The following is a 22,520-nucleotide window of genomic DNA, read 5'->3' as shown; positions in this document are numbered from 1 at the left end:
GAGTCTTTAAGTAAATCCAAAATATGTGTCTGGCCCAAACTCTAGGTTACTTGACCTAGTTGTAATAGGGTTTTGAATTAGAGATATTCTCTGAGTTATTCATAGATATCCGATTAATTGTACGATTATATTTTCTTGTACAACTCTGATTCTATGCCTTGTAATCCTCTATATAAAGAGGCCCCTATTATCAATGAAAGTACGACTCAATTCTCTCCCAATTTCAGTTTTCCTTAAACAGTTCTTACCTCCCCTAATATAACATTCAATTTTTTTCTTTGGACAATCGCATTAACATTCAATTTTTTTTGGAATTTCCTTATATTACCTATATCACTTTATAATTTACCTAAAATAATTAAGCAAAAATAATAAATTTCTATAGATGACCCCATTATTTAATAAAAAAGTAAATTCAAAGCAATTTGATTTGAAATTTTCTTAAACTAAATTTATTGAATATTTTAGTGTAGTTATTACTAATTAAGATCCCAGGTAAACGCAAACCCTAAGGCACCGCCACCTCCTCCGTGCGCTGCGCACTCCAGCTATGCTTCAAGGCAACATCTTGCTTTGGAACTGCAGGGGAATAGTAAATAATGAGATACAATGAGCCCTTCTTGATATCGTACTTGCAAAGAAACCTACCCTAATCTTCCTCTCGGAAACCTTAGCACAAAAAAGCACCATTGAGTCGATCACGCGCAAATTGGGCTTCAAAGATTGTTTTTGCGTTCCACATGAACAGGACTGGCCATTATTTGGACAGAGGATACCCATGTCAATGTGCGAAGTCACTCTCCAAACCATATTGATACAGAGATTGGTAAACCGGGCACTGATCTATGGAGGTTCACGGGTATTTATGGGATTGCTGCAAGGGGATTTCAAAACCCTAGCCATACTTGGCACTTAATCAAAAAACCCTAGCGGCTCAAAACAGTCCCCTACCATGGCTGATGGCTGGGGATTTCAACAAAGTTTTGAATCGAAAAGATAAGTCTGGAGGGCCTCCTCGAGCCCTATCGGCAATGACAAAGTTTAGGAGAACTATGACCTCTTGTGGACTCATTGACATGGGTTTTGTAGGTAGTAGATTCACGTGGTCAAACAGGTTTACCAAGGAAAGGTTGGATCGAGGTTTCCAAAATGTTCAGTGGCGCAACAGATTTCCGCACAGCCGAGTCATCACGCTCAACCCCTCTGAGTCTGATCATAGCCCTTTACTCATTGAAGCCTATAGTGAAAAAAAAATTCGAAGGAAAATCAACCGGCCTTTTCGTTTTGAGGAGTGTTGGTTTGGTCGAGAAGAATGCATGAAAATCATTCAGCAACATTGGGCGGCACCTACAACGGGTAACGCACTGCAACATATTGGTAACAAAATAAAAGTTCTGGGTGACAGTTTGAGTCGTTGGCATCGAACAGACTTTAATCAATAGCAAATGGAGATGAGGGAAATTCAGGAGAAGCTTAATGATCTAATGAAACAACCTCACTCCTCACAACTCTATGAGGAGCAAAGGAAACTTCAAGTTCGGTACAGTCAGTTGTCATCACTACAGGAGAAATATTGGAGACAAAGATCTTGTTATGTCCCGTATCTCAATTTACCGGTTTACTAGTCATTTGGACGGTAAACGACAATTACTTTCACTTTTTACTTTGTTTCGATACTTTTAGTGGCCCTAAAAGTTGACTTTTTGTTCGGGTCAAAATTAAATAAAATGTTCTTCATGAAAGTTACAGAGGATGTTAAACCGAGTGAGTGCATATGTGGTATGTAAAAATCGGAGTTCGTATGCGAAAGTTATAAGTGAAATACGAAAGTTACTGTTCATGGTAAATTGGGTATATATATTAGAATTTTACTGTGGTAGGTTTCCAAATCCGGAAACCCACCTTTCTCTCTCCTCTCCCCCGAGCTCTCTCTCTTTCCCTTTCGATCTCCGTTTTCTTCCTTTCGATTCGCCGCCGTCCGGCCACCTGATGGCGTGCCGCCGGTCAGTATAGGACCGTCTCCTTCCGCTGCACACGCCGGTGGTAGTGGGTCACGGAGATTTGGCTGGAGAAGTGAGGATCGACGACTTGAAGTTTACTGTAGCAGTTGGAGGTTTTCCGGCAATTCTTTCAATTCCGGCCATCTCTAGTCACCAAACCAAGTCCAATAGGTGCGCCTCGAGCCATTTGACTTTTCCCCTCAAGCTTCAAGCATCGATTTGCATTGTACAGGAAGAATCAAGCAAAATCCCGATTCTAGGGTTTTGAAATTTCTGGAATATTTTCATCGGCCAAATTCGAGCACTTCAAGGTAAAATTGGAACTTGTTGTAGTTGAGAAAAGTGTTAGGCTTGTTGAGTAGATGTTGTGGCTGAAATTTGGTAGTCGGAGGTGAAGTTGGCGTGGGCCCGCCACTGTAGGTCGCGCGTGGAGGCGCGTATGGCAATGCTATGGGTTCTGTTTTAGCTAGTTAAATCCTATTTTTGATCTAGGGCTTATATATGTGAATTTGGTGAAGATTGGTGAAGTTTTGAATCGATTTCTAATTTTCGAAGATTTAGAATTTTGATTATCGATTTATGAGAATCCGACCGTCTGATTTCTCTCGAATCTGCCCTAGAACTTGTAAATTAATGAAATGGTGTTGGTGGTAAAGTTTAGGTTGAATTGAAGGAAATGGAGATGTTGATTTAAGAGGATTGATTTTGGAATCGTATTTAATTGTCGAATTGTTGTTCACGGAATATAATTGTGTACAGGGCGCTATACCGAGTTACCGCTCGACGAAGAAACTCGTATGTGTGGTCACCTATATAGTACTGTGAGTGGACTTTTGTTTTAAATGTTGATGCATGCATTGTTTCTTGAATTAATGCTTTATTTAATTATCATAATATTTTATCGAGCATATTATTTTTAGTTTCGGATATTATTTGGTTTTGGAATATATATTTGGAATATTGATAGGATTTTCCATCATGATTTTAGAACGAGAGTTTTCTACGCTCGAATTTGAATTTACGATTTATAATGATTTTTCGAGGAATTATTTTCCGATGTGATTTCTGGAATTATATATTATATTTCTATTCATCGATTTGAGATTTTTAAAAGAGTTTCGAAATGGGATTTCGATGGAGATATTTTTCTTATTTACACATCGACTTTCGGTTTTGGCATTGGGAATGCCTTATTGATGATTGTGGATTTGGTTTTGTTTCTGAGTTACGATTTATTGATGATTGTGGATTTGGTTTTGTTTCTGAGTTACGATTTATAATTTGATCTCGCCTATTTGTTATGATTTTGAGAATATTTTGGCGTGCGGGGCCACGTCATTGGAATATACTTATTTTTTTCTCGTGAGATATTGGGGAAGCTTTATGGATTTATGGATTTACTGGTTTTTGATTGTTTTCCTCACCATACTCGGGTCGTTTGGATTGTGTCTCCTCCTCACTTACTTTGTGTTTGTGAGTGGCAGTCGAGGTGATTTATTCTCCTCCTCACGGTAGTGGTAATCGAGGTTATTAGTTCTCCTCCTCATACAATCTATGTGTGAGTGGCAGTCGAGGGTAGGTAGAGCCTGAGGGGCTCCTTTACCCGTATGGTGATATTTCTTCCCCATATCCTATTATTACTTGACTAGCGGGGCTAGTCCGATTTCTCTTAACCAGCGGGGTTGGTATGGCTTCACGAGATTTTGAGTTTAAAGAAATACGTTTTATAAACGTTGCATGCATCGAGGCTTTATAAGTTTAAATACATGGGAAAGTATTCAAGTTTGCTTCTTTTAATTATCTTGATTATTTATTTTTGTCCACTCACACTAACGTGTTTTTCAATACTTTCCCCTGGGCCCTTCGGTTTCTAATGCCCAGTTTGCAGGCGAAATTAGTTGAGGTCAGGCGTACACGGGTTGAGGCATAGTTGTCACTACTTCCGCATTGTAGGATCTATCGATCCTTCACCCTCTTTACTTTTATTTCTATTATACCTTTTGTTTTAGAATTGCTTTGATAACCTGTGGGATTAATGTTATTAAGTTGAGATTTGTGTAATGTGAATTGGAAGATGTTGTGATTTGGGGAGCAGGGTGGCTCCAGGAGAATAAGGATGGATTGCTTAGAAGTGTAAATGTCTTTCTACAGGTTTTGGGTAGTCCATTTTTAAGGGAAGTTCTGCCAAATTTTTAGTAGAATTTCTTCTAAGGTGGGCCCCCCAAGGCCACTTCGGATTTCAGGGTGAAATCCGGGGCGGGTCCTGTCAGATCTCGTGCCTTGTGGTTGAAGGATGTAGATCAGTTGAGCAAGTGGATGAGGTGGCAATTGAAACTGTTGTCACTGCAACTCCAAACCGAGTCACACAACGAATGAATGAAGCACTTTTGTCTCAATATACAAATGAGGAAATAAAGAAAGCCCTCTTCCAAATGCATCCTTCGAAAAGTCCTGGACCTGATGGTATGTCTCCCTTCTTTTACCAGAAATATTGGAATATTGTTTGTGAAGACGTTTGCTTGGCAGTTTGAAACTTGCTTGAAAATGGTGATATGTGGCCTGACTCAATCTATACCTATCTATGCTTAATACCAAAGATCCAAGATCCCAAAGAAGCAATGCACTTTCGACCTATAGCCCTATGCAATGTCATCTGTAGAATTAGTTCTAAAGTTGTGACAAACAGACTCAAACGTTGGCTTCCTGAGATTGTCTTTCCTCTACAAAGTGCATATGTCCCAGGTCGACTGATTTTAGACAATACTCTAGTGGCAAATGAAGCAGCAAACTTCATGCACAAGCTCAGACATCAGGAAGCAGGTTTCTTGTCTTTAAAGCTTGATATTAGTAAAGCCTATGACAGACTTGATTGGTCTTTTATTTTTGCTATCTTGACAAAGCTAGGTTTTGATTCTCGTTGGATTCGAATCATTATGAATTGTGTAACATCTGTTGCTTAGTCCATTTTACTGTTTGGTTAGTCGTCTCCTTTAATAACACCTACTAGAGGTATCAGACAGGGTGATCCACTTTCACCCTACCTGTTTATCTTATGTAGTGAAGGCTTGTCAGCGCTAATCTTACAAGCAGTGCAGTAACAAACCATTCAAGGACTCAAAATGTGCCCTCAAGCCCCTACACTGCACCACATGTTCTTTGCTGATGATAGAATGCTCTTTGGCTCTGCTACAGATGAAGAATGTGAGCAGTATAAAATGATCATGGATACATATGAAAAAGCCTCGAGGCAAAAAGTGAATTTTCAGAAAAGTAGTGTCGTATTCAGTAACAATGTCAATGAAGATAGACAACAAGAGCTAGCACCTATCTTGAGAGTGCATTGTGTCAAAGAGCAAGATAAATACCTGGGATTACCTATGAGAGTAGGAAGATCCAAGTCTGCCATTTTTGCCTACATTAAGGAGAAGCTCACAAAGAAACTGGTTAATTGGAAAGCGAAAATTCTAAGTGCAACAGGAAAAGAGATCCTAATCAAAGCAATAGCCCAAACCATGCCTTTATATGCGATGAATTGCTACTTGCTACCAAAAAGTCTTTGTGATGACATCCGCCAATTATGTGCTTTATTCTTTTGAGGAGACACTGATGACAAGAAGAAGATTCATTGGCGAAGTTGGGAAAAACTTTGTCTCACAAAAGATGAGGGTGGAATGGGTTTTAAGAACATCTTTGCTTACAACCTTGCCATGCTAGCTAAACAAGGGTGGAGGTTGATTACCAACCCAAACTCCTTGATTGCAAGACTCTACAAAGCCAGGTATTATCCCAATCACTCCTTCTGGGATGCAGATTTGGGTGACTCACCATCCTTCTCTTGGAGAAGCATACTCCAAGGAAGGCTAATATTGAAAGCTGGTGTTCAATGGTGCATTGGCAATGGAGAACAAGTCAACATTTGGAAGGATAGATGGATACCAAACTTTCAACAGTACTTAATCTAGAAACCACCTGAGTGTGTGTTTGAGTGGGTGTCGGACCTAATTGATTCTAGTACAAGGCAATGGATTCCTGCTGCCATCCATGCCATTTTCCCACTGGCTACTGCTCAACAGGTACTATGCATACCTCTTAGTTGTCAAACTACAGTTGACAAGCTTTGTTGGAGCCCTGAAAAGAAGGGTTTCTATTCGGTCAAATCCGCATATTGGATAGCTAGGACAAAGGTGTTGGAAAACACTCTTGCTTCCACTTCTCAGGGTAACCCTTATCAAGCATTGTGGAAACGCATTTGGAACGCAAATGTACCTGGAAAAGTAAGGATCTGCATCTGGAGAGCTTGCTCAAACTTGTTACCTACAAGAACCAAACTCTACACTGAAGGTTATAGAGGTGACCTGCATTGCCTCCTCTGTTCCCATTCCTATGAAGATATTGCTCACATCTTCTGCAAATGTCCCACTGCCATACAGGCCCTAACGACACCACCTCTTCATCTTGGGAGAAGTCTGCTGCCTAATATCGACTTTAGAGAATGGCTGCTTGATCATGCTTTGCACCTTAAGCAGGAGTTGTTTGAACAACTCATGATTGTCTTATGGGCATTATCGAAGAACAGAAACCATATGATATGGGAAGGCAAATGTCAGTCTGCAAAGGACTTGTCTCTAGCCTCATTGACATGGCTGGAAGAATTTGGTCGAGCTAGCAAAAAGAAGCATTGGCAGCCAGCAACCCAGGGACATTGGAAACTCAATGTAGATGGGAGTTTCCTGCCCCAAATCACTCTTGGTGGAGTTGGAGGCATATTGAGAGATGAGGCAGGAAACTTTTGAGCTGCATTTGCAGCCCCTGTTCACTCAGTTGCCTTGGCTAAACAAGTGGAGTTATGTGCTATTGCAGAGGGGCTCCAGCTTTTGAAACGTTTGCGGGTAAGCAATATTGTCATTGAGACAGACTGCTTGGAGGCTGTACAAGTAATTGCAGAAGAAGAGTACACTCATGTACAGACTAAAGGAATCATCGCTGATATTCGAACTGAGCTGCAATTGCTGCCTTACGTCACTTTGCAGCATACACCTAGACTTTGTAATAAAGTAGCGCACTGTTTGGCTAACTTTGCCTATGAAGCTTGTACTAGCTCCACTTGGCTTGATCATCCTCCAGACTTTATTCGGGATTTGATCGAGTTTGATAGTAAGCATATGGGATAATTATCCCTCCAATTAATATATTTTACTTGATTAAAAAAAAAAATTAAGATCCCAGGTAAACTCTTTTTAATTAGATTAATTGATCGATATTATTTATTTGAGAATCAAAGTCTTTTCTAGAACCATCCATATTGCAAAAAAAAAAAAAAAAAAACTATAACCTGTTTTAACAGGAAAATCTTTATAATTGTCTACTTGTTTGCCTCCAACTTTTTGGTTCCATTACAGAAAGTACACCAAAAAATGTAGGCAGCTCACTCATAAAATTCTTTGTGCGTGGTTGAATTGATAGAGAAAAAAAAACAAATTATTGAAGATACAAATTTAATTATTCAAGAGTGTTTTGGTAAAATTATGGAGGTGTACTTGGTTTTTCAAGTATTCAAAAAAGTGAATTGGAGGTTTAATAAGTAGGAGGTCCAACTAGAATCACCCAAAACAAAACAGGCGCCGGTGGAAAAAAAAAAAAAAAAAAAAGCCTTGGTGGGAATCTAGCCTGGTTATTTCCAAGGCCACTTAGGCACTTACCACTACAACTGAACATTCATGTTAAAAAAATTGACACGAAATAATTGAAAATATGAAGCCCCTTGAATTAGAGGCTCTGGGCCTGGGCCTAGCCAGCCTAGCTAGACCCAATGCCAACCCTGACATGTAGAAGCACGTATTAGATTGCATATTTTATTTATTAAATGATGTGGCTATTCCATAGGCTACCACATAATGTGACATCTAAATGGTATGTAAAAAGGTGATTCATGTAGCATTACTCTAGACACTAAATAACCAACATAATCGATGCTTGTAATATGATGGTTTAACAAGGATATTGTGAAGATTTCAAAGCTTAATTTCTAATACATCTTCTCCCTCTGTGAGTAGCGTCCCCCTTTTGAATAATAAAAGAAAATTATTGTAAGATGAGAATAGGATGCTCCCCTCTGACTGAGCTACGAAGTATTGTGTTCTAATTAAGGTCAGGACATGGCCCCTTTCTGCTGATCCTTCTGAGAAAGTACCCCATGGATAGCTTCTTTGTTCCACGCAACGAAGGGTAAGGTCTCCCTAGGGGTCATCAAGGGCCGGGCTAGAGCCGGCTCTACCCTAAATTTTAGGGCTTAGGGTCGGGCCGAGCCGGGCCTAGTCAAAATCAACAAAATTTAGGGCCGAGTAGGGTCGGGCCGGGGTTTAAATATGATAACTCTTACCTGCCCGAAAGGCCCGAGCCGCTAGGGCTGAAAGGGTCGGCCTTCCGAATAGGGCAAATAGGGCCGAAATGGGTCAGAAAGTGCCTTATTTTGTTTAACAAAAAGAAATACATTATTTTTTTTTTTCTCAAAATGTGGCCCAATGATTACATAGGTAATACAAGACTCATTATTTTTGTTGATCATATTTAACACACACACACACACACACACACACATATACATATATATTGGAATTAATTTATAACATTTATAAATATTAGTTAAGGTGGTCATATTCAATTAACTATGTCTCTAAATCTCCTAAAATTAATTGTTATTTAACAATGGAAACAAAAATTAAAGAAAGTAAAGCTTAGGAAATCAATTACAAAGGAAGAGATAAGTTGTATGTTATAGAAAAAAGAGAAACATATTTGAAAAATAGAAAAAATAGAAAATTATTAGGCTTAATTCGGCGGGCTTAAAGGGCCGGCCCGGGCTTGGCCCTAATGGGCTCAAACGGGTCGGGTCGGGCTTCGGCCCTACGGGCCGGGCGGGTTTAGGGCCAAAGGGTCAAATGATGACCCCTAGGTCTCCCCTTAGTGTGTAGGACCCTAGGAAGAGAAGATAAGATGAAGAAGAGGGGATTCTCTTTTCAGAGAGTCATAGCCTTTTTTCTTCTCTTTGGGTCTAGATCAAGGGACACTTTTTTTTACATAAATTTTGACACGCCTTGTGAGCCATTAGATTTTAAAATGTTCAATGGTACAGATTTATTGTTTGAATGATGTCAACATACAACAAGGTGACGTGGCAAATGGCATGGCATTACATATTTCTAATCTAAAATTAAACTTTTCTTCATTAAAAGAAAAAAAAAATTAAAAGTGGAAGAATCAAAATCAACAAAAACTAAAAAGAAATAAAAGAGGAAGAAGAATAAGGAGTACTATTCTTATCCAAGGTTTTAAATATCTGCGATATTTCCGATATATCCCCCGATATCTCCTTTTTTTGACGGACTGATATATCTTGGAGGGTAAATATCTTATCTTCTACCGTTTCTGCGAAATTTCTCCGACATCGTCAAATATCCCCGATATAATAGATATTTGCGATATATTCCCGATAAAGTGAAGAAATATCTGTAAAATTTGAGGTAAAAAAAAAAAAATCAGTAATTCTCTAAATGAAAATCTGTGTGAAGAGAGATCTCCTAAAGGCAAATCTGAGTGAGGAGAAATCCCCTCAAGGCGAATCTAGGTGAGGAGAAATACCCTCAAGGCGATTTTGGGTGAGAAGTAATTCTCTAAATGCAAATCTGTGTGAGGAGAGATTTGGCACTGTGTAGTCTGTGACTATGTCTGTAAGTCGGTATGTAGTTTGTAACTCTGTAGTTGAATAATAAAAAGAAGATAAAGCCATAAATGTTCAATTATTCAAATGAGGCCAAATGACATTGCAGAAGGAAGTCAAGGAACCATATATGGATGACATGATGAGAAGATAGTGCAGACTACAGAGTACGGAGTATTAAATTTTGGCTATGCATCTTGAAAAAGTGAGGAATAATAAAACTACTGTGTAGTCTGTGAGTGTATAGTCTGTAGTTGAATAGTATAAAGAAGCTAAACAGGCAAAGAATTTTGGCTTGTATACTGCTACTACAACATGAAGTTGCGGCTGCGAGATAAATAGGCAAAGAATAATGTGGTCAATGAAAACAAGTATATAGATCTACTTCATGTTGCAAGTGAGACGCTTGATAATGGCATCGATCCACTTCATGATTGGATTATGCCTGCACACCTCGATGATGAAGTTGGAAGACCTCTTCCACAAGTTGTAGAAACTGCAACTAATGCTGGAATCAACGTAGAGAGAGTCTTATCTGAAGAAGTTGTTAAAAACCCAGAAGATAATTCAGATAGTGATGATGCGTGGGGTGGTACAAAAACTCCAGATAGTTCTGAACTTCTGATGATGGTGGAGAGGGTGGAAGCGGAACTGGTGGTGGAGGTGAAAGATATGAATATGGACAATCTTCTGTGGATGGAGGATTCCAATTTACCTGTGAAGGTAATTTTGATCATACCACCCAAGATGAAGACCACGGAGTGAGAACAGCTAGTCGTGGTGCTCAAGAGAAGACCCGATATGGGAGGAGGACTAGAGGTGCAACTGATGATCAAAGTACCCCATCTGATGTTTCTTCAATCGCCTTAAGTTTTGACTCTATCAGTTTAGGCACAGAGCGCAGTGGGATCTCAAATGAATCTTATGAAGGCAACAATCAATTTGGTTATGATGCTTATAGATATAATCAATATGGAGAAGTATATGATCAGTCATCCAGTTTGGTTCATCCTTATTATCCCCTTATAGGGGAAACAGTCGGCAGCTCTAAAGAGATCTATAACTATCATGTTCATCACTACAATTCGCACTATATGGGTCATATGTCTTGGTCTGATTATTGCATTTTCGTAGACCAGCGAGCGGCTTTTCAACCGCCTAGAGTCTCTTTTTGGATGTAGATGAAGTTGACATTCATATGTAATTCTAAATTTCTAATAAATTGACTTTTTTCAAAAACGACATTTTGTTATTCTGTATCCCTGATATATCCCCGATATTTCTGATATCTCCCTTTTTCAAAGTACCGATAGATATGAAGATACGGATATTTAAAACCTTGTTCTTATCAATACTGTACACGATCAAAAGAAGAAGAAAAATAACAGAAGATCATGTCATTGAATCTCTTGACGCTCTTTAAAATTACCGAGGTCATCATATTCTTTCCACGATGCACGTACCTTCAAAATTGCCCAACTTTTCATCACCAAGAAGCTTGAGTGACAGCTGTTTGCCATCATAACTTGGATTTTGATTTTTAGGTCAATATATACTTACTTTGAATTGGTAGGGCACAATAGAATACCTTGCTTGTTGATCTTTCCAACACGAACATAGACAAGTGGAATGCAGAAGCACCTCGCTAGCATTCCAATTTCCGCCGTTTCAAAATGATATTCATAAAAAACTATTCTCCTATTTCGATCAATGTTCAAAAAACCTAGCCCAACAAATTCACCAAGCCATGCAGCAATCACGTTAGTCTAATTGCTACATACAATTTCAAATACATGCATTAATTTCTATAATTCAATACTCTTGGATTATGGTTTATAGCATATACCTGAGTTAACTAAGCCAGTAACCAAACCTCTACGGAATCATTCGAGGCCTTCATCTTCAACAAAGGCTTCAACCGCTTGTCGGCGAGTCGACACTCAAGGTTGGTGATGGAAAGCTGGGCAATTTTGAAGGTGCATCGGGGAAAGAATATGACCTGGGCAATTTTGAAGGTGTGTCAAGACCTTCAATGGCGTGATCTTCTTCTATTCTTCTTCTTCTTTTATTTCTTTTTAGTTTTTCTTTTTAGTTTTTGTTGATTTTGATTCTTTAAATTTTAATTTTATTTTTTTTTAATGAAGAAAAGTTTAATTTTAGATTAGAAATATGTAATGCCATGTCATTTACCACATCACCTTATTGTATGTTGACATCATTCAAATATAAATCTGAACAATTGAATATTATAAAATCTAATGGCTCACAAGGTGTGTCAAAATTTGTGTAAAAAAAAAAGTGTCCCTTGATCCGAACCCTTTTTCTTTTTGTCCACTTCAAGCCATTCTTCATGGTTACTTTATTGGACATTTGGTAGTTAATTTCAACTATTGCTATGCTCTAATTCAATGCTGTTGTCGTAAGTAACTAGAAATTTTGTTTGGGTGGTTGGTAAATTCGTTAATTCAATCCATTCCCACCAATTTGTTCGCTAGTGGGATTGATGAAAATGTTTCGGCCACATCCTTGAACAATGAAGGAGAAATTGAAAGCTATGAACATATCAATATTTGTTCTTTTCTTGTTACTAGTCTTTAGCAAACGTTCAAACCCTTGTACTAATTCTCCCAAAATGTACTCCGTTTTCTCTAATAAATAAGAAGTGATCGAGTTCAATGATCTTGGAGAAAAGTTTGATTCTTTAGTTTTTTTTTGAAAGAAATAGTACATAAATTAATATGACCCTTAATCATGGTCAAAGAATAGTACAAAGAGACTACTCCCAATAGACAATATATATAAGCTCCGAGTAGTCTATGCTAATAAAATCAACTCGCCTCGTAGGCAATCTATTCTACCTAACTCTACTACGCCAAGCACGCCATTGTGGTGCGAGAGAGCCAGGTACTTCTATAGAGACTTCTAGAGAAGCTCCCACTAGCATAGACATTATTCTAACTGCAACTAAACAACTCAAGCAACTAGTACCTCCTTACCCATGGAGGCTTTGGGTGTACCTTTCTCATTTGGCAAAGTAAACTCCAGGAGCCCATTCACCAATTTTTCTGTCTTCTTTGAAGCCTTGCTTTTCTTCATAGGTGAGGTTTTCACCACCTTGCAGTCAATTTTCACCTTGTTTTTTACACCTTGAGGACAACCCACTTCTTAGCACTCTCCTGAGAAGAATTCAAAACAATCCCATAGTAACATTGTCCAAATTGGTTCTGCCCATAGCTAGAGTGAACCTTGGTTTCTTTGGAGAGACACCATCTTCCTCCAATCTTTTCCTCCTCAAACCAACTACTGGCGACGTCATGGCCACAACCAATTCGCCAGACAAAGGTTTGGTAGTCTCGCCATCCTCGTTGGCCTCCAGACCATCAACATTAGCCTCGACTTCACTCTCCAGGTGCTCGGAACCCCGCACCTCATGACCATCACCCTCAGGTACCAACTTGCTACCGGAAGAGCCCTCCCCTACTGGTCTGGGTTGAAGCGCCCTCTAAGCACGGGCCTTTAGAGTCGAGGCCGGGATAAACCGATTCAGACCCCGATTCCCATCTCCACCTACCTGAGCTCCGAACACCAAGGAAGAGCCAACCGCCGAGGTGTTATCAACCCTAGCCATAACCTGATCCAGATTTCTCCTCGTCGGGGTAATAGATTCCCTCAAAGCCACATCTAGAGGCGGGCCAGAACACGGAAGTCCCATATGGGTGAACTTGCCACAATCAAATTGCAACGTCCAAACATATTCTCGAAAAAGAATTCCAGGTCAACATCAATCCCGTCTTCCACCGTGAAACAATGATGGAGGACAATCGGTTGCATGAGATCCACTTTCACTCAAATCCGGATTCGACCTGTGCAGAACTCAGTCGTGTCTTTTTGCAAATACCGCCCTAGGGTGTAGCCCAGCCTACGAAGACACCTATCAGAATGGAACGCAGGAGGGAGGCCTTTGATCTTCACCCAGAAAGCCAGTGAATTCAGCAGTACAACCCCAATTTGCCCAACACCATCATATGGTGCCAGAACAACAGGCGCACGATCGAAGCCCCAAGGACCTCCCCTAAGTATTCTATTCTGGTTCGACAGGTCAGACAGAGTAAAAAAGAACCTGTCAATCTGTCATCATGCTCTTGCACCATATATCTACCATTGAGTCTCCAAGCCCTTCTAAACATCCTCACGAAAGATTGCTTATTGAAAGCCCTAGCTGTCAAAAGCTTGCCAACCAAGTAAGTTTGTGAGTTGCGCAAGCCCTCTCCTCGTGGTGGCCTCAAGTCCACCGGTCTCCAACCATCAGCCAATCCCAGAGAGGCCACCAACCTCACCGCCATCTCATCCACAGCATCCATGATAGCAAAATTCAAACTTAGAAAAACATAGGGTTTTCTGCTCTCTGACGTACACTCGCTCTAGGCGGCTAGGGTTTTGTGGTGTTATAACTTTGGCTAATATATTATTAGTTTGGTTCTTTAGTTGGCAAGAACTGACCTGTGATAATCAATATTATTTTAATAGTAAATTTATGATCAGCTTATTGACATATATACCCTTCCTCCACATAAATGATGTGTTGGATGAAGAAAATGATGGAATTTAAATAGAAATGAGGAATTCTAATTGATAGAGTTGTAGATTCCATTATTTCAAAAATTTTACAGAACTAGTAATTATTTCATCTAAACGCACAAGCCAAGGGTGATTATGTAGAGCATTTCAAATAATTCAACAAATAAAAACAAATTTAGAACTGAAGAACCATGATATCAAGCTTGTTGTTGAACCATTTCTGTCCTCATGGCTTCGGAGTTTTAGGAATATGAAAGGGTGCTAGTGTAATTTTGTTATGCTTATAAATAGGCTGTTGATGTACTGTTCACAATTAACAGAGAATATGCGATGTAGCCCATTCAGTTTTATACGCTTTCTCTTGCCCTTTCTCTCATCTTCTTCTTCCTTCGTCTCTGGTTCAATAGCTCAGCTTTCACGGAGCAAGACCGGCCTTGAGCTTTTGAATAGTGGCTACATTAGTCTTGAAGGATAAAGCCAAGACATTGTCATCGATGTTGGTGGCAAACAAAGTGGTAGGAATTGACACGGTTCCTGCACTTGAACTTCCAAAGGCAGAGATTGCGCTATAGTAGGGTTTTCTGAGTCAGCATTATATTGGAAGTGCACGAGTCCCTTGGGAATAACAAACAGGTCACCTGCCTGAAGAGTCTGAGTAAAGAGGTTATTCTTTGTGTCGACAAAGCCAACTTCAAGGCTTCCGTCAACAAGGAAGAGGAGCTCAGCGGAGCGAGGATGAGTGTGTGGTGGGTTAGCAGTGACAGCTGGGAATATATGGACGGCATATGAAACACTCTGCCCATTAAGAGCAGGGAACTCAGCTGAGGTTGCATTCAGTACTGTGTGAAAGGTTTTGGGCTCGTCTCCTCCAACAAGAACACGCATGCCGGTGTATGTGAAGAAGTTTCCATCTACTGTTCCATTTGGAGGCGCAACAAAGTCACTAAGAATGTCTGGATCTCCTGCCAATGTCATTTGAACAATGGCAAGTGAACAAATTAGTAGTGAGAAGTATTTGAGGCTGGAAGTTCTTGAAGCCATGGTTTGAACTTGGATTAATCTTTTGATGTGTGCTGTGGTATTGCTGGATGTGATACTGGCTAGATAAACCAGATACTATTAATAGAGTTCAATTGGGTTGAAACCGCGTCAACTAAAAGAAATATAATGGGGTTTCAAATAGATTATTGCTGCAGGCCTTTCTGATATAAACTGGAGATGAATACAATGCGCTGTAGTAGGAGTTCTACAGTTGTTTATTGTTCATTTTTCTTGAAATAGATACCATGAACTCGACAACTTCTGCTTGCCACCATCGTTTTGTTCAAATAAAACTGGACAAAAGTTAGACCTTCTTTTCTTTTGGATGTTCGTTGGTTCATCCATTGAATTGCGTATGTGGTCTCAGTTCACAACATTCTTTGCTGACAATAATTTTCAGCAGAATAGAATCTTAATATATGTTAATTAATACTTTAATAGTAGTTCCAAGCAAATCTCAAATTTAAGTTAGTTTTATATATGAGGTCCAAGTTAGCCAATACTTGTGTCGATACAAATGTAGCAGACCTTGTCAGATAACCTAACGTGTCTGACTCTGTCAAAGATGAGGATACAAAAATAAAGGCCAAACACCATTGATAAATACTACAGGGAATATGTGAACAATATTGTTCTGCAAGAAAAGCAGACCAGGAAAGAACTAAAGATTTGACAAATAAGTCACCCTTTCTTTTTTGTTAACAACTTAACATTACCTCATAATGTGGCAGGCAGCGGTGACACCGGCGATACCACGTCGGGATTGGTGCGTGGTGGTGCAGCCGGAGTTGCTCAGTTCATGAGTTCTGCTGCTGTGAAAGGTCGGATCAAGGGTTTTAATGCTGAGATGGGTCTGGGTCTACCTTTGGTGGATCTAGGCTTTGGGCCTCAATTTTTGGGCTTGTTGTTAGTGTTTTGTAAGGTCTTTCAGGCTGCATGCTGACAGCCTTGGGGTAGTCCCCTTTGCGTAGGTGAACTCAGGGTTTGAGAATAAAAGTAGGGTTGGATTTTGAATTGCTAAGATAAAACTCTATTATTGTTACGTTACTAGCTTAATGTAGGTTCACCACAACAAATGTGGGCAACAGCCACATTTGTATTGCCACGAGCTGAAGGAAATGTTGAAATTGGGGTAGTTGGTGTCCATATCTCCCGCGTACAAACACAAAGTGTGGGTATGTTTTATTTTATAATTGTTAAAATTTTCTTTCCTGCAAACCCGTACATGACATGGTCCTAGCTTTTAATGAATTTATATATTTTCATTTTTTATTCATGAGTGGGTGTTTAAAAAATATTAAAGTTCATGGGAAACAGAACCTGATATTCGTTTCTCATCTCTCTTATCTATTCGAAACTCTTATCATCTTCCCTTCTCCTTGAACTCACTGAAACCATCAGTCTATCTCTTCTCTCTTCTCTCTTCTCTCTTCTCTTTAGTTATAGATTTAAGTGCTAGAAATTAAATGGGTTTCTTCTTTTCCCTTGCTTTTTAATTACTTTGTTTTGGTTGATAGTGAGAAAGTGGGTGGATTCAACACGAAGGTAGCCGCCATGTATTGTATTCTCCGCCTCCTAGATCTGGGACAACTCGGCAGTAAAACTATTGTTCTTAGTTGTATGATATCAAATTTGGTAAGTCTCTTGTACAGATCAGATTCTTTGCTCTATATATATGTATTCAGTTTGCTTTGATGTTAATACAACCTCTTTGATTTTGAAGGTCACAGGTTGCTGGAGGCCTAGCTTGTGGAACTCCTCATATGATCAGTGCTACGATTAAAGGCCTTGCTTGGTTGGCTTATGAGTTTTCTGACCTTGTTTTCAATTGCTAGCAATTTGCTACGATTAAAGTTCATTTCATTTATAATTTCTTTTAGATCTGAACAATTGCTTTGGTGCGTCGTCGTTTTCAGTCTCGGTGGAGGTAAGTTTGATCCGAGTTTGGATCTGGCTCGAGCTAGTAGTGGTATACTTCCTCTGTGGGTGAGAGCTGCGGCCTTGCCTGTCTCGTTGGTGAGAAGTTGATGGGGCTAAGAATTTTGGCTGATCTGCTGGTCGGTGGAGGTGGCCTTCGTAGGAGACTTGTGGGACTGGGTATAAGGCGAGGCTTTCCTCATAGGTTGTTGGGTGATGGTGATGCTGAGATGAGCTCGTTTCTTTAAAGCCACGGAGGAGGGCAATGGTTCTCGATTTGGGTGCGATTGCTGGTGGTGCTAATGGCAATGATTTGGCTGACCAGATCGACCTCATTAGAATATGATTTCAGGCATGGGTCTACGCCTATGATCTCTAATCCAAGATCTCAAATTTCATCAGAGTAGAGGCTGAAACAATGGCAATGACTGAATCCAAGCCGATCATCATTGAACCCATTCATCCCCAGAAATATGAAATAAAATGAATAAGATCAGGGATATCAGCCATCCATCCCCAGGAATACTCGATATTGGACCAGAAGCATTTAAAAAAAAAAAACAATTATAATAATAATTCCTACCCACCATTGTTGTTAGTGGTCCCAATGTGTCAGAGCTTCTCAGAGAAGCCACAGACAAGGAAATCGAGACTATTAAGGGGAAAGCCACCCCTCTACAGAGCACTGACCCTATTAAATGTGGCTGTAGTGTGGCTATGGCTGCTAGACACACACATGTGTGTCCTTTGAGGTCTTTTTGTCACGCAAGCTGTGTGTGGCCTTTGCCCATAATTGTAGTAGTGGTTGCTCTACGATTTCCTAAACAGTGATGCAAATCGATTGTGCCCCTCAGAGGTGGTCACTGTGTATTGCTAACCACATTTTCTATTAATGGATTGACATCCAATTTTCTTCAAAAAAAAAAAAAAATAACATTACCTCATAATCAAAATTCAATACATGTCTCATTAATGGACAATAGTGAAGACTTATCTGGGGACGCTAAGGAAATCGAGTCGAGAAGTTAATAGTTTGTCATAATTAGTGTTTGGCTCCAATTTTGCTGCAGCTGGTCAACAGTCTCTTTTCTTGCGCGGACGTGCCAGCACCGTTCGGGTGCGGTCGTCGGGGGTGTCCCTTGACCTGACTTCTATCAAGCGATTGTAGACGAGGAGAGCACCAACCTCGTCGTGGGATTCTTTGTGCCTCGTGGTGAGGACTTTGCTGAAGTTTCTTCTTGTTCACAAGTCGATACTCAATATTGCAGATTGAGCAGAGCGAAATCACCGAGAAGTATTGAGATCTTGCTAAAGCGTGACTTTAGCTTGGCTGGGTTGCTAGGGCGTTACCCTTGCTTGGCTGGTTCTGTAACCGTTGTGGTCGCGGCACTACCGTCGGCTCCTGAGGAGACTAGGACCGAAGCACGTTGACAGAGGGTTTGGTGGCACTGAAAGTCGGCTTCTGAGAAGACTAGGACTAGGAGTGTGATCACCGGTAAGAGAAAGAGAAGGAGAGGAGTTGCTCTTAGAGAGGTTGCTCTAGAGAGAACTTAGATCATCTTAGAGATGTTTTGATGTTGTGTTGTGAATGTGTGTCTTAGAATGAGAGGAGAAGGTGTTTATATAGGGAAGAAAAAGAAGAGTGAAATGATGAGTGGAAGAAAAATAATGAAAGTGGAGTATGAAAGTGATTTGTAAAATATGGAAAAGATAGAGAAATGATGAAATGAAAGCAAAGCATGAAGGTGCAGAAACATGGAAGTGATGATGATCTATTAAAGAGATTGTAGTAGAAAAATATATCTAAGGAAAAAAAGAAAAGCATCTAGCTTTCTTCATGTGGGTATGAAACATGAACATGTGAATATTGAGCTTGTTTTAGGTCAGTTTCTGCCCCTTTATTCCTTCAATTATTTCTCCAACAAGCCTTCAGAATGAGCATTCGACTTCTTCATAAAAAATGTTCCACTATGAGTGTAGATCATCCTGACAAATTTTCAGAGCTTTATTCCATGCGGTTGGGCTGGAAATGCTGCTGGACCTCTTACAGGTCCAGTTTTCCAGTTTTGCTTCTGTAGAAAATTGGACTGATTGTTTGAAGGCCTTCCACTCAAAACTAGCTCTGGAACTCTTCATAAGAAATGATACTTGGGCTTTCTAGAATTAATCTGGAAAGTTTTAGCTCATTTAGATTTCATTTGGTTAGTCTGCCGCCTCTCCTTCCTTGTTTAGCTCGGTTTCTCCTAGCCGAAGTAGGAAAATGTGCTAAAGTTAACTTTTCATGCTTCCATGCTTCCATAGTAGGCTTTATTTAGCCTCTAAATATATATTTCGAGCTTGTCGACAATATATAGCTTGAGCCACTGACATTGGCTCAATTTCTCCAACACATGCCTTGTCAGACCAAAATGTTCATTTTGGGTCGCAATAACAGATTAAGTAGATTGCTGTATTGTTTCCTAAATAATCTTGTGTTGATCACTTGATCTTTTCTAATTTATCTTTAACATGCATGAATATCAAAATGTTTAACGGGGGAGGATTCAGTGCACCGACGTGCACTTGCACCGACATAAATGGATGGTTAGATTATATTAAATACACTCTTAAGTTATTAATAAAAATATTAATTATAAATATCAAGGGTTCTTTGAATAAGGGTTTAAACTTAAAACTGTCTCGAGCGTGTTCTCTGGCTCTAGTTTTTATAACTGAAAGTGAAGTCCTTTAAAAAAATATTAGAGATGTGATCGTCGAATTTAAGCAATTAAGCATTTACTTGATTACTTCTGCAATTGAAATTTAGTGAGGAGAAGATTAGAAAAGGTTCCAATGTTATTGGGTACATTATTCAAAGCATGAAAAACAAACAGTACGACTACGACTACAACAAGAAACATCGGAATGTTCATCTCCAGTTGACATCAGATAATCAGATATAGCTCCATGCAAGAAAACAAACTCTCTTGCCTTTTTCCTGTAACTATAAATAATGTCTTTGTGGAAACCGAAGAACCTCATCCAACTACCCAATATCACAAGTCGATCTTCACATCATTAATCAAGTTTCCAACCATGGCTTCAAGAACTTCAAGCCTCAAATTCTTCTCACTACTAATTTCTTCACTTGCCATTGTTCAAATGGCAATGGCAGACCCGGACATTCTTACCGATTTCATTGCCCCAAATAAGACAGTAGATGGAAACTTCTTCACATTCACGGGAATGCGTGTTCTTGTTGGTGGAGACGAGCCTAAAACTTTCACAGTATTGAAGGCAACCTTGGCAGAGTTTCCTGCTCTAAATGGGCAGAGTGTTTCATATGCAGTCCTTGAATTCCCAGCTGGCACTACTAATCCACCACACACTCATCCTCGCTCTGCCGAGCTCCTCTTCCTCATTGAGGGTGCTCTTGAAGTTTGCTTTGTCGACACAAAGAACAACCTCTTTACTCAGACTCTTCAGACAGGTGACCTGTTTGTGTTTCCCAAGGGACTTGTGCACTACCAATACAATGCTGATTCACAAAACCCTGCTCTAGCAATCTCTGCCTTTGGAAGTGCAAGTGCCGGAACTGTGTCAATCCCTACCACTTTGTTCGCCACCAACATCGATGACAATGTCTTGGCTTTGTCCTTCAAGACTGATGTTGTCACGCCCCGAATTTTGAATAACAAATTCAAATCCGAAACATGAATTAAACAACTTAAACAAATAAACGTTCTGAATTTTTTTTTCTCAGAAACAACCTCGCCACTCACGCTCAAATTCAAAACTCGAAGACCTCGAGTTAATTATTACAACTCACTCGTACAAAGTAAATTGTAAAGCTCTAATGAGCATAACAAACCTCACAACTGAAAATCAGAGTATTACAAAGCAGCTACTCTACACGGTTCGATCACCTTCCTGAATTCTCCAGTCCTGTAGGATTATCCGCTACACCGTTTGAATAGTGTACCGGGATTGCAACAACACAAAACCCGGTAAGCTTTTGACAGCCAGTATGAGTAAGAGAAAGAATGGTTGATTTATTATAACACAGTACTTTTAACTCAAGTAACAACCAACAATTTCAACATCCACAAAGAAAACCACAATCTCGATAATCGATCACCAAAATCATTAACTCCAAATCATTTGAAATCACACACAAAGAAATCAAATGAATCACTCATCTCTACTCTTAACAAGATGTCTTTATCCCCACAATACGGAATAATATTTCTCAACTTTCTACAAGTCTCATCCATCACTGCACTTCCCAATTAAACTAATAAGAACATTAATCATGCATAGAAAATTAATTCAGGAAATAACCAACACGCATAAAATCAGAAGTCATAGTAATCCCTGCATATAATTTAGTTCAGGAGATTACATTAAAAACAAACAATAAAATGAAAACGAGAAATAAACGGGAAATCGAACCATAGAAATGATCAAGGAAATAAATAGAGATAATAAACAATATAACCGAAAAAGAAGAAAAGAGAAAAAGAATAGAAATTTAAACAAAAGAATTAACAAGGAAATTAATTAAAAACATCATCAACTCACACTAATAAATCCATCCAAAACTCAACACCTTTTACCAAAAGGACTCTTACAAGTCACATCGTGACAAAATCATAGGAAATGTTAACCTAACAAATCATTATGAAAATCCGGTCCAACCTGGACACGTTGGCAGACAGACTAGAGCTCTAACTGATCGAAATCACTAACCGGGCCAAAGGCGTAATTACGATATATTGCCTGAGGATGCAACCTGCAAACCCCGGATCTTTAGGCCAACCTGACCCTTAGATCAAAACATTTAAGCGAGTCGCACTGGACCCAAAATGTTAAAACAAATCAAACGGAGAAATCACAACCTGTGACTCTCAAATCCTCAGACCACCGGTCGTCAGATTAAAACATTTAAAATGGTCATACCGGACCTGAAATGTTTCCCAACCCAAAAGGAGAAATCACAACCTGCAACTCCCCAAATCCTCAAACACTTTTCAAAACAATAGAAATACCATTTCCCACGACATATTGTTTCCCGAAAAGTCATACCCAAAAACAATATATGAACTCACTCACAAATATTGTTTGCATCACAACAATTCTACCAATACATATATGTTTCCGACATATGTAAATATTCAATTCAATAATCCACATACCACAATGCCACACCATCCATATATATATTCCACATAAATATATATATACGTAATTATCCGCTCAGGGATAATCACTAATACCAACTATAGTCC

The 22,520-nt window shown here is 39.5% G+C and overlaps 1 protein-coding gene, 1 long non-coding RNA gene and 1 pseudogene across 2 annotated transcripts; 2 read left to right on the top strand and 1 right to left on the bottom strand.

The window, feature by feature from the left end:
• Window positions 1-14,340: 14,340 nt before the first annotated feature.
• On the bottom strand, window positions 14,341-15,372 carry LOC133734722 (putative germin-like protein 9-2; annotated as a pseudogene).
• A 942-nt stretch (window positions 15,373-16,314) lies between these two features.
• On the top strand, window positions 16,315-18,080 carry LOC133733880 (uncharacterized). Its single transcript, XR_009857950.1, has 3 exons — window positions 16,315-16,511; window positions 16,854-16,971; window positions 17,060-18,080. It is a non-coding gene; the product is annotated as an uncharacterized LOC133733880 (long non-coding RNA).
• Window positions 18,081-20,289: 2,209 nt separating this feature from the next.
• LOC133734126 (putative germin-like protein 9-2) lies at window positions 20,290-21,205 on the top strand. The gene has a single exon (XM_062161764.1). It carries the CDS (start codon window positions 20,329-20,331, stop codon window positions 20,947-20,949), a length of 621 nt encoding a protein of 206 aa, XP_062017748.1. The 5' UTR covers window positions 20,290-20,328; the 3' UTR covers window positions 20,950-21,205.
• Window positions 21,206-22,520: the final 1,315 nt, after the last annotated feature.

The sequence above is a fragment of the Rosa rugosa genome, chromosome 2, assembly GCF_958449725.1.
Source record: "Rosa rugosa chromosome 2, drRosRugo1.1, whole genome shotgun sequence".
In the NCBI taxonomy this organism is placed as follows: Eukaryota; Viridiplantae; Streptophyta; class Magnoliopsida; order Rosales; family Rosaceae; genus Rosa; species Rosa rugosa.
The sequence above is the reverse complement of the archived record's forward strand: the minus strand, read 5'-3'. Positions and strand labels throughout refer to the sequence as shown.